A 13,465-nucleotide genomic window follows, 5' to 3' on the forward strand; every position below is an offset into this window, starting at 1 on the left:
GTACCACGCTGCTGTCTGCACAACGGCTGACCACAAGTTTTGGCTGTGAAAGATGGGAAGAAAAACTGCTGCCCTGAAAATATATCAGAAAGATACAAAAGGCCGGTTTTTGATTAATGTGGTTTAAGATTCGTACAGTCGGAGTGGCGAAAACAGTGCAGCAGTTCGGAATTACTTTGAAGTCACAGATGTGGGAAAAACACATCTTTCCAGACCAACAGCACGAACTGACTGCAACCGTGGTTCATGACAAATAAATCCAGCAGTTTCATCAGCAGAAAAAAACACTTTTTAATTATCGAACTTACATCTTCACCATCACCAACAGCCACTCAGTAAAATTGGAAATTTTCATCATACATTATGAATCTAAGATTAAGGAAACCAAGGTTGTGGGAGGGAGGAGCCACCATTGGTTGAACTAAACCTCAATGGGAGGGAACAAAGCAGACTGAAGGAAAAGAGAAAAAAGAGACCAGAAAGCAACATGAAAAGTGTAACCTGGAATATAAAGAAATGACAGAACTGAAACCAGAGGTTAGAATAATCATCCTTTATATCCACTAAATTGAATCACAACATCAAACTATTTCTCCTTCTCTCCAATGACCCCTGGGGGTCCTCAAACTCCACTTGAAACACTCAGTTGCTGTGTATAGAAAGGGGGCAGATGCAGGGAGGGAAGAGGGATGTGGGTGGTTGGAGAGGCGGGAGCCCGCACTACATCACCATTGGAGCTCTGGGATTGGGTTCTATTGTATACATTGAATGACTATTCAGTCGACCTCAATGGATGATTTCTAACCAACCAACTGATTTAGAAAAAAAAGGGGGGGAGCATATCAGCCTGCTCCAGTAGATGTGTCAATATCATTTTTGCGCATAGAAACGCACGTCTCTGTCCGATTCTGAACAACAGGTTTTAGACGGGGAATAAAGAGGAAAATAGCTGTAAAAGAGACTTTAAGTAAAGGATCAGCCCTGTAATAACCGCCCCCAACAAAAAATAAATAAATAAATTTTGTGCCAAAAAAGGAAAACGATTTTAAAAAACGCGTCCAATCAATTTGCGGAGAAGTTTAAAGTGCGTGGGATGCGCTACATTTACATTTAGCTGTTATGAAACGTTCTTCAACCTGTTAGTTGACTAAAACAAAGCATCCCTGCAAGAGCTGCTCACACACACACACACGCAGACAGTAGCCTGTAGGTTTTATGTTCTGGTGTAAGGGGACCAGCCAAAGCTCCCCTCTGCAGCCTGAGCCAGCATCATCTTCGCTTTTCACTCACAAACTCGGCTTAACTTAAAAAAATAACGCAGCCCATGCGGATAACTTTTAGAATAGATTAAAATAGAATCATACAACGTAATATAAGAGAAAGGGGCGCGAGCCTGACCCGGTGCATACTTGCACCGCGGTGAGCGCGCTCATTATACCAGTGTATTTATTCACCCCCAGAGCGGAGGAGAAGCGTCCCGTTTCACGATCGTTTTGTTCACAGTTATAGCTTTCATGGTTATTAAAAAAAACTTTGTTTGCAGCCTATAATCAGGACTGAATTTTTTTGTTGTTGTTTGTTTGTTTTGTTTTTTTTGTTTAATTTTTTTATATTCCTAGCTCCAGCTCCAACCTCATGCCCCTGACCGGAGTCAGGGACAGGGATGGATGCCGCGGGGAGAACCAGAGGATGCTGCTCCAGAATCAGCAGCTCGGGCAGCATTTACACACATCTTATCTGACCATAGCTTGGATTTAATCTCTGCACAAGCTTTCCTTTATAATAAACAATTCATCTTACCTGCACAGCCGATGAGAAGCCATCCCCAGATGATGTCCCTTATCTGCAGCATTGTAACGTTTACAGTTATTCTCCTTGATGAACAAACGGCGTGTTTGTGCTGAGTGGGAGAACAGATCCCAGTCTTTCCACAGACAACAACTGCTACAGGATGGATTTTTGGTCCTTGTCGCTACCCGTGTTCGCGCCGCGGCACAATGAGTGACAAGCAGCAGCCGTAGCACGCACTCGTGCACACACATGCACTGAGCAGATACCAGCACGAATTACTCCGCCCGGTAGGCTATACCCACACACAGACGGACACACACACACACACACACACAGAGGGGGCGGGCTGAGGTGAACGCAGAATCAAAGTAGTGCGCGCGGCGCTGTCCGCGCAGACAGCAGATGGTCACCAGGGGCTCTAATTCCGATTAATGGGCTTACAAACTTGCAAAGTATAATTTGGAGACGCACAAAGCAATATGTTTATTTTTAGTTGTGAAGTAATGAAAAACGAGGATTCAGAGTATTAAAAGTAGTTCTGGATGTGGTGGCAGATTCATTCTGAACAACATTTCCTTGTTTCATGTGTATTTTATGCAGCAATATTTTGACATCAATTCTAAGAAAAATGTTTGTCCATCATTATTTAAGTTTCCTTTACAGATCTGACATGAAGTTCACCAGCAGCTCTGTTACTAAGTTAGAGCACTTAATGCTAAATGAAAAGTACATAATTGGGGTGGTACCCCCAGCAACACTGCTGCACCATCAGCAGTGGGGACTTATTTGTGTACCTGTGTTTACCTGGTGGCCATCATGTAGAAAATGTCTCACCACAGATCAACAGGAAGACAGACACATCTTCACATGCCCTGTGTTATGTGGGGTTCAATGTCTTTCCCAAGGACACTTCAACATGTGGTCATGGAGAGATTTCGGCTCAAACCAATGACCTTCAACCTTAGGGCAGCAGTTGCGCAGGCCGTAGAGCAGTTTGTCTGATAGGACTGGTTGACAGTTCAACCAAATTACCCTTGTGTCCTTGGGCAAGACATTTCATCTGCCTTGCCTCCACTGTCGGCAACACTGGTGTATCCAGGTCATTGGCATGGATGTTTCCATCAGTCTGCCCCAGGGCAGCTGTGGCTACACACCTGCTTACCCCCACCAGTGTATAAATGTGTGGTGAATGAATCATGGATTCAACGTAAACTGCCTTTTGCTCAGATCTACCATGAAAATGGTTAAATAAATCTAACCCATTATTCAGATTGGCAGATGACTGCGTCTGCTCGTGACCTACAACCACCCCAAAGATACATATTTGTATGAACTGAGTTAAAAAATAGTACATTAAAAAATAATTAAGTCATTCACAAACCTTTTTTCTTTCCTCAAGACGACACAACTGTGTAGCCATTTCTTATTATGCTTTGAATGTATAGGGGAGGTGTAAAGTCTTTGCATCTATAAGTAACTTTTACTTATAGATGCATGTTTAACCATGTATTTTTTAATTATTCCATAACACAGACCATCACATAATACTGTGCCCTAACATTTAGGAGAAGCAGTACATATACCACACCAGCTTTCTTTATAATGCACTTTAAAACAACCACAGCTTAACAAAGTGCTGTACGCAAGTAAAATCAAAATACAAATAAAAACAAATTTAAAATATAAACATCAGATGGCAATTACCCTCAATGTCCACATGTATGAAATTTCTAACAGGCTCCAGCTTCCCCACAACCCTGAACGGGAAAAAGCAGTAAAGAAAATGGATGAATGAATGAATACTTTAACAACTTGGCAGAATAACAGTCTTATGTCTGCAGTGCTCACAATTGTTTCTGTGCATCTGCAAGCAAGAATAATCAGACCATGTCAAAGAAGAGGAACAGCAGGACTACATTACTGTCCATTACAGTGTGGACTTATGCAACCACTATGGCTCATAAATGGACCTTATGGTAACTATGTATACCTTTTTGAGGACCCAAAAGGTTAATTTATGCTAACAAGTAGTAAATGGTACAGTACATATAGAGCACATACCACAGGGATCCTCAATCCTGGTCCTTGTAGGCCATGGTCCTGCAGGTTTGAGATGTTTTCCTGCTCTAAGACAGTAACAAGCTTGTGCAGAGCCTGAAAACAAGGTGTTGATCCTTTTAATTTCAATCAGGTGTGCTGCAGCAGCGAAACATCTAAGACCTGCAGGATGCAAATGGTCTGAAATGCAGTCCTGCGGTTACCCTTCTCGCACAGAATCTAATTATTCCTGCTTGCAGATGCACAGAAACAATTGTGACTACTGCAGACATAAGATTGTTCTTATTCTGCCAAGTTGTTAAAGTAGTAACTCATTCATTAATTTTTAATAAACATACTGGAGTTTATTTGGTTCTTTAAGATGCTTCACCTCTCATCTGAAAGGCTTCTTCAGTCTGATTAATTGGTGTCCCGGCTTATAAGCTGTTAAGAGACTGTTAGAACTTCGGGGGTTGGTAAGGTCCCATCTGTGCCACTGCCAGACTATTGTGTGGAGTTGTTTAAGCTCTTGTCACCTGGGAGTTGTTTACCTGCCTGACCAGACATGTTTTGGTCACAAAAGATCCAACATGTGAATGATTGTGAAACCACCTGGAGAGGAGGGTCAGGCCTTCATTGTAGGTGATACCTGAGACCACTTCCTCTGTCCAACAATGGTTTTTCACTTTAACACCAAGGGTTCCTTGGCTCCTCTCAAACCATCTGTCTTCCCTGCCCAAAGTGTGCACATCACTGTCTTTAAAAGAGTGTGCTTTGTCCTTGAGATGTAGATGAACTGCTAAGTGTTGACCTGTAGAGTTGCCCTCCTGTGTTGTGCCATGCATCTAGGAAGGGGTTGTTTGGTCTTTCACTTATAAAGGTCTGAGCACTCCTTCCTGACCTGCACTGAGTACACAATGCCCCTCAGCTTGTGTTGGGGTGTTTTGTCCTTTGGATGAACCAGCTTCTGTCTGAGGGTGTTGGGGGGTTTGAAAAGAACTGAAAAGTTCTGTTTGCAGAAGATCATTCCAATTTTCTTAGATGCTCCTGCCCAGGGCATAGTACCAAATTCTTGGGTTCCTCTGTACAAACCATTTTGGTGGGCCCTGGACTTGATCAATAGTTCTCATGCATACTTTTGCCATGATAAAAGACAAAGACAATAAATATTACATTAGTTTAACCTCTAAATGGCTTTTCTGGCACAAAGTTGTATAATGGAGTTTCTCAGCCGCGGACACTAATGGACAGAGACAGCTTCAGAAATGTAGATTATAGATGTCACTGTACCATCAAACCAGTCGGAGTTTTAAGATCAAAAAGTTACCGAGTGGGTCTTCAAGCTTTGTTAATACTGATGTTACAGTGTTAACGTGGTATTGGAAAGGTTCAGTATATGTGATTGTTATGCCAGTGGTTCTCAATCCTGAGGGGTATTGCATGAAACCAAGATAAGCGATTAAGCCGGGATATGTTGGTTATCCTGGCTGAATTTAGCCCTAAGTCGGTTGCATGAAAGCAGCTCAAACTAATCCCTGCCAAGTTACTGTGGTGATTTATCCGCTGCAGCTAGCCTGCTCCAGACCAGGCTAACTGCTCAGGCTAAGATTAATCCTAGCGAGTCACCTGCATGTCCAACGTCAATTCTGTGAGGAATTAATGTGTTTTACAGCATGTCCATGGTCTTCCTAAGTATGGCGCGTCATTTTAATCATCCAGTATTAAAATATTACATATACAGTCACTGTACATTTAATTGAAATCTGTTCGTAATCGCAACAGCCTTTTTATATGGATTCGAGTTGTAGTATTATTATTCTATTCTACAGTCATTTAGCAGACGCTTTTATCCAAAGCGACTTACATTTGAGAGTAAGAACAACACAAGCATGAATTCAAACAAGATGGGACGTAGTGCTAGTGCAGTGCATATATATAATTTTTTTTTTTTTTAAGTTTTTTTTAAGTTTTTTTTTTTTTTTAGTCATTTTATTTAAATACAGGATCACGATTTCATCACACAATATCAACTTGGTCATAAGTGCATGATTTCATCAGGCCAAGTGTTATATTGCTATGCTAATGAAGACTGCTCGTCAAATTGCTGTCAGAGGTTTTATAAATATGTGTTTTACTGCATTAATTGAGATTACAAAACACAGCGGATGAGGTTACAAAGGTGTATTCAAAGAAATCCGTGACGAGGGCAATGTAGAATATTCAGGTCCAACTCCCCTTCACCTGTTCCCTCTTCATAATGACTTGCCCTTTATCGGAGGATGTGCTGGACGAGGAAGCCCGCATCCTCAGAAGAGCATTCAGACGTGAACGAGTCTTCAGGGACAGCTCACATCCCCTGGCCTTTGGAGATGACTATGTCATTGAGAGATACAGATTTTCGGTTACTGGATTTCCAGGTCCAGTTTTCTGAGTGTCCGGCGTTTAATCTCAAGATCCAGCTCCATTTCTTGGAGCTTGCTCTTTTTGAGTCAGCTTTTAACATCTGCCAGCTCTCTCTCTCTCTCCAGGTGCCCTGAATAAAGCGTTCTGACAGTTTGTGAAGTCTGTAAAGGAAATGTCATGTGCAGTAGAATTGCAGTACTTTGTGTACCTTGTATGAAGCGGACAGTTTCTACTTTGGAGTCACTTACCAGCCTGCAAAATGTTCTTATATTTAATTTTTTCTTGCTGCCAGGTCCTTTTATGGCCAGACAGGTTTGTCCTTTATGAAGGACAGAAAGATAAAATAGATAAAAACGTTACATGAGGAAAATAGATTAAATGACACATTGTGGATAATTGTTTGCACCTAATCATACTCTACATTTCCTGAGTAACATGCACCTGCTTGTCACTCTTAAAGTATACAACAGTAAGTGGATTTGAAAAGTAATCCTTTAATTGTAGCCTAATTATGACAGTTCCAGTGGAGCACTGTTTATTAATTGTACAGTTTTTGACCACTTATGCATTGGGCCGGTCGGCTATTGTCTGCCAGGCTCTCTCGCGTTCTTTACTTATGGCATTGGTATTGCCTGTTTTCCTTATAATATCCTTAACTTCGTCAGAGAACTCCGTCAGGAGCTGTTGTTCAGCGGCCGTGACGTAGGATGCGCGACTTTTATCCATTTCCCCATCGGTGATTCTGTGAGCGATCGCGAGGTCTGCTTCAGTATGCCGTGCACACGCACTTATCCCAACTATCTTCACCTGGCTTAACCTAGCCGCACCTTCTCATCCTGGCTCAGCAAACGTGCAACCAATTAAGCCAGGATAGGCCGCGCAAGCTAGGTCAAGCTGGGCTTGCTTAATTATCCTGGATTGCTTTATTCTGGTTTCGTGCAATACCCCTCTGGTCCTCAGGACCCTGCATGTTTTAGAGGTAACCCTTTTGTAAACACACCTAAATTAAATCAATGGTTTGTCAGGCTGCAAAGAACTTTAAGAGGAAGTTCATTAATCTGAATCAGGTGTGTTATAGGAACACATCAAAAAAACATGCAGAGCAGTGGGTCCTGAGGACCCCGACTAAGAAACACTGTGTTGTGCAACAAAGCATTTGCTGGGCTACACCAACAAACATGACTCATGTTAAGTATTGAGCCTCCAGTCTGACTGTAAACTTCTTCTACTCTGTATCTTATAACATGCAGGCTTGACATCTTTCTGATATATGTCACTGCCTTATTTTCTAGTTAATGCACTGAATGAAGTAATTATATGACAGCCTTAGTCCCTTTTTCCAGGTTAGATATTTTATTAAATTTAAGTCATGGGGCATTTTGACCAAAGACGAACTGGTGCTGGTTCAGTATTGGTGCTAGAGACAGTGCTTAGCTGGTGCTTCCACCGAACCTGTTCGGTTTTCCACCAGACTAAGCCAAGTCGGTGCTGTGTCATTATGTCACCTAAAAAACAACTGCCTTTGAGGAGGATGTGCTCAGGCAAAGATTGTCAACTTGGAATTTACTGTGTCCTGCTCTGGGGTCTCATTTATAAAACTGTGCGTAGGATTCTTACTAAAAGTGTACTTACGCCCAAAACCGGAAGTTGGCGTACGCCATAAAATATTCTGATTTATAAAACCGTGCGTACGCACAGGTGCAAGCAATTTCCCCTTTATAAATCACACTCGTCCTTGAAGTTTGCGCAGGTGAATTTGGCTCATGTTCCGCCCACTACACACCCACTTTCCACCATAAATGGTCAATGCAAAGTACCTCAGCGTGTATTAAAATGAGCCAGCTGATCCATGTTGTGATCCATGAACAACGGCAACCGCAGGGAAGCGAACCAAAAAACGCAACTTCACAGAGGCAGAAATCGATGCATTAGTGAGTGAGGTGGAGAGTCGAAAAATTATTTTGTTTGGTAGCCACAGTAGTGGCGTGACAAATAAGAGTAAGTGTCGTGAGTGGCAACACATAGTTACCTCAGTTAACTCTGTGAGCGGGACAGAGCGGACCATGGCGAGATCAAAAAGAAACCATCAATGAACTGAAGGAAATCAGAACAACACTGCATAATTTGTATGACATTATGTTCGACATTTCAAACACATTAAAAGAGCTTGTGAAAAAGTGAACCTTATTGTCTGCTTAATCGCTGCATGACCTCCTCACGGAGCCGTGCCCCGTGTTGGAACTCCCTGTGTCTGGGAGGGGGCTGTGGGTGAGGGTCGGCATTCCGAGGAGGGGGGAGGCCAGGAGGTAGTGGGATGCCGTGCCTCAGTGCCAGGTTGTGCAGCATGCCACACGCCCTCACGATCCTGCGCACCTTTTGGGGATGGTACAATAATCTACCCCCTGACGCATCCAGACACCGCCACCGGCATTTTAAAAGGCCGATGGCGCGCTCTACAGTTGAGCGCGCACGGGAGTGAGCGGTATTGAACAGGGTCTCCTCTGCGCTCTGGGGGTTTGGGAAGGGGGTCAGGAGCCAGCGCCGGAGGGGGTAGCCACTGTCCCCTGCATTTCAATGAAACAGTGCATCAGTGGTCTGCATCTGGCTAAGCTGGTTGTCAATATAAAGTTATTGTCTTACCAAGAAGCCAGCCATCACGTACAGCGCCTGCCTGCAGTCTCTTCTCTACACTGCTTTGCGCTAGGATGTAAGAGTCATGTGTAGAGCCAGGCCATCGTGCAACTACATTTGTCAACATCATGTTGGATTGACATATGACTTGAACATTGATAGTATGCACATGCTTCCTATTGACATACATGAATTCATCGACATATGGGGCCCTTATAGCAATATGAGTGCAGTCAATTGCGCCGATTACATTAGGAAAACCGGACATTGCTGCAAATTGCCTTTTAATGTTGGCCTGTTCTCCTGCAATATAGAGAAATTGGATGTGGAAGAGTGTAGCAGGACGCATAGACAGCGGAGACGGGTTATGAACTCTTGCCGGGTTGAAGTCATGCACGCTGACCAGTGAGCCGAAATCACATCTGCGGTCATACAGCCAGAGCGCAAAATTAATTGGAGACATGGTGACAGGACCCCACGCTGCCACAAGAGGACTCTGGATGCAGTGTGTTGTTAATTCCCCACCTCTCCATCTGTGTCGCCAATTCCCCCAGCCTCCAAAACCAGCGTACGCATGGGTCAGAGCTGCCGTGAAAGACCGCACATTTTCACGTCAAGTTTGTTTTTTATAAATCACAACCTTTGCGTGAAAAGAGGCGTACGCCAGTTTCAGGCCCCATTTTGTGCGTACGCAACGGTTATAAATGAGACCCCTGGTCCTTCCAAACTCGCCTAGACTCCCACAGATGGACAAGTCATGTCAAGTTCATGGCTGTCTATGAATGTTAGATTATCAAGTGCAGAGAACGGCGACTACATTTAAGGAGAGAGGCAATTATTCAAAGTTATGTTACAATGTTTTTAGCCGTTACAAGACATAGCCCAACTTAGCACTGACTATACTTACATCGATTACATGGTAAAAACGTAATGATTTATATCAGTTTTTGTCATGATCATGGGCTGTGTATGGGTCATGTTCGTTGTTTTCTAGTAATGGTTTTGGGTTTGGGTTATAGGTCTGGTTTTTGTCATGATTAGTTTCTGCTTTAAGATCATGGTTTGGGTTTTTGGTTTTGTCATGTTAAGTTAGTTTTTCCCTTGTGTGCTCTGTGGTTTCTTTTTCTGCCTCGTTAGAACACCTGGTCTAATTATTCATCCACTTCACCTGTTTCTCATTACTCCCGCCGTGTATATATGCCCTTGGTTTTCAGTCACTCCTCGTCAGATCCTTATATGTGATACATGTTGTATGGTTTATCCCTGTCGTGTGTGGTTCCCTGTCTTGTGTTTTGGGAAACAAACCTTGTCACCTGCACCGATTCTGCCTCCTGCCTTGACTGCCTGCAATTGGGTCCTCACTTCCACCGCCAATTCATGACAGTTTTGCAATTTCTCTTTATAATTAAAAATGTATTTTTCAGTTATTAGATGGTGTTAGGGTGGATTCTGATGCAGACACTGCCTGGTCTCTGGACACGTCCTCAGTCAAGATTCTGGTGGTATTACATTGTTCCGGATTTGAAAAAGTTGCAGTTTGTTCAACATTTCTGTGTGTCCCTGGAGTCCTCCCTGTACATCTGTGATCGGACCACAGCCATCCGTTCTAAAGAAGACACATTACTGAATGTGCATCCTGGTACAAAACTTGCATCAGGAGCTGCCAGTGGTGAACACAGCCAGTAGTGAAGGGACTGACGTTGGGCCAGTTTTTTTTAAGTATTTTAACTGAGAGGAGCAATAACTGTCTGGCATATCGTTTTTGTTCACCATAATTTGTATTAGATCAATAGAAATAACCCTTAATTGCAAAGCAGTTTACTCTGGCTTTTGGCTTTTATTGAAGTTTGGGTTGGAGTCAAATAAGTAATTAGCTGGGAGTACCACCTCACTGCAAAGCTTTTGTACCACTAAAGAGAAACTCAGTATAAACATCACAAAAACAAATGTTTGTGGTGACCGAAATATGTATTTTTAGTACATAACAGCTTTATTTAACAACTGCTTCCATGATATTCACATTTATTACCTGGTCCGTTATACGGGAAAAAAGGGGAGGATGACGAGAACTGGACACCGGGGGAAGGTGAAGTGCAGACAGCAAGCATTAGTTTTTCCTCAGTTTCCAGGAACTTTAACTCTGTTAAAAAAAAAAAAAAAATCTTAGTTTGTGTTCACTCCACATTACATAACATAAGAGTTGGCATGCATGGCCAAAAGTTAGGAAAAGTTTCTTTATTTACAGGACAACACAAATCACATGACACATTTACTATTGTTAGCAACTGTTAGCAGGTTAGCATGGCTAACAGAAGAGATCAGTTTAAATGATTCACACTCGATCCATAATGCATCTATCTAGAAAGATCCTACACTACCGGAGTCTGTGCCATTCCCGGTTTCCACCATGGACTGTGAATGAACATAGCTGTGGTAGAGTTCACAGCCCTGGTTGATTGGTTTGCCAGGCGATCTCCATGAACAGAATTTAATAATTTAAAATACGTTTTTTGGGTTTTTTTGAGAGGGGGGTCACCAGTTGCTGCTACATTTCAGCTCCGTGTTATGGTCACTGAAAAGTTTTTCAGCCATTCTATGTCATTTACTAGCTGGTCGACTGTTCTTTCGTAGCCTGCTGTCTCAGCATTTCCTGCAGTTGTCCAAAAGCAGCCTTTTGTCTGAGCCCGCCCCCAACCACTGACTCAAAACTGGTTCGAAGCTAGCTCCAACTCTTTGCTGGGCCAGATCTAAAAACCACTTCCCATAGTTTGCGTCAGTGGTTGGGGGACAAAAGGCTGCTCTTGGACAACTGGTTCTTTGACTTTCCACTGCTTAGGCAGGCTCTGGCTCCAACCAGCGCAGGAACCAGCTTGGTTGAAATATGCCCTCAGAAACGGTAGCAGATATAATAATCAGACTGATTCATTTATCAGTCATTATGACCTTAAAGTTGGAAAATTCTCCTCTGTTTTATTTGATTAAAAAATAGTGGGAGATCATTTTGTTAGAACCCGATTCTCTTATTGGAAGCTTGAGAACAAAAAGAAAAGAGAGGATCTCTTAACGGGCCCATTGATGCCTTGTTAGATTGTATTTTAGATATCAGAGGGTGGATGGCAGAAAACTTCTTGCAGCTCAACCAGGACAAAACAGAAGTTTTATTGACTGGACCTGAAGCTGAGAGAGAGAAACTGGAGGCCAAACTGAAAACAATAGCACTCAACGATTTTAATCAAGTAAAAAACCTGGGAGTGATTTTAGATGCAGATCTCAGTTTTGAGCCACATATTAAAAACATAACTAAGACTGCTTTTTATCACCTAAAGAACATCTCGCGCATCAGGCCTTTTCTCTCTCGAGCCAGTGCAGAGACACTGATTCATGCTTTTATGACATCAAGATTAGATTACTGTAATGCTCTTCTTTCTGGTCTTCCAAAGAAGTACCTGAACCAGCTGCAGCTTGTACAGAACGCAGCTGCACGTCTGTTGACAAAGACCAGAAAGAGGGCCCACATTACACCAATTTTAAAGTTTCTGCACTGGCTCCCCGTCAGCTTCAGAATTGATTTTAAGATTCTTTTATTGGTTTTTAAGTCTCTTAATGGTCTTAGCCCACCTTATTTATCTGATTTGCTTTTATCTTATGAGCCCACTAGACCCCTCAGGTCCTCTGGTACTGGCCTTTTAACTGTTCCCAGAGTAAAAACAAAAACCCACGGCGAGTCCTCCTTTTATTTCTACGGCCCTCGTATGTGGAACAGCCTGCCTGAGGATGTGAGGGGAGCACCTAGTGTGGATATTTTTAAAAACAGACTCAAGACCCACCTTTTTAATTTAGCATTTTAATCATTACTTTTATTATTACTATTGTATTTATTCATTTCTTTATTCTTAACACACAGACTGTATTCAGCTTCTATTTATTTATCATTTATGTATTTGTTTTATCATTCTGATTCTCTTATTTCACGGATTCTCCTATTTTATGGGTCTTAGCAATATTACTTTTATACCCAGGTTTGGTTTTTAGATTGTCTTAGATTTAGTTTTACAGTGTTTTATCTCAGTGTTTCCCCACATCACTAGACCCCAGAATTTACGACAGCGTTTCCTTGGTCCTTTTAACTTGCTTTTACCCTCTGTGATGTGTGTGTGTGTTTGACGGGGGTTGGGGGGGGGGGGGGGGGGGGGGGCTTGCTGCTATTGGGTTGGGGTTCTGGGGGATTTTACTATCTGTAAAGCACCTTGAGTTGCTATGTGTATGTATGAAAGGTGCTATATAAATAAAGTTTGATTTGATTTGATTTGATTTAATAATTCAGCAAGATTTATTCTAATTCTGGTCACAGGTAAAGCAATGCAGCACTGGGCTCAGAGGACTGGTCACCCTGCTGAGCCCTGAACAATGGATGTAATCACATTTTATCTTCTTAACCTTTGTAAACATCCATGCCCTCTGTTTTCCACCAAAATTGTAAATACACTGTTAATGAGTTCACAATAAGAGTTGACTGCAAAGTCTGTCTTGCTACAGAATGAATCCTTATATTTGCTGATTTAAACACTTGCTTTTAAAATTTTATATAGATGCAGATGTGGGG

General features: G+C 42.4%; 1 protein-coding gene across 20 annotated transcripts in view; it reads right to left on the bottom strand.

Annotated features, from left to right (window-relative positions):
- ncam1a (neural cell adhesion molecule 1a) overlaps positions 1-2,040 on the bottom strand; it is a 303,473-nt gene extending 301,433 nt beyond the window's left edge. For 9 of the 20 annotated variants that reach the window (XM_042008023.1, XM_042008028.1, XM_042008022.1 and 6 more), the window contains exon 1: positions 1,801-2,040. In XM_042008023.1, the coding sequence (XP_041863957.1) occupies positions 1,801-1,852 (52 nt within the window). In that variant the 5' untranslated portion in view covers positions 1,853-2,040. The remainder of the gene's footprint in view (positions 1-1,800) is intronic. The other 11 variants (XM_042008030.1, XM_042008029.1, XM_042008035.1 and 8 more) reach the window with 4 other exon arrangements.
- Between the last annotated feature and the right edge of the window lie 11,425 nt (positions 2,041-13,465).

This window comes from Melanotaenia boesemani, chromosome 15 (assembly GCF_017639745.1).
Source record: "Melanotaenia boesemani isolate fMelBoe1 chromosome 15, fMelBoe1.pri, whole genome shotgun sequence".
NCBI classification, from domain to species: Eukaryota; Metazoa; Chordata; class Actinopteri; order Atheriniformes; family Melanotaeniidae; genus Melanotaenia; species Melanotaenia boesemani.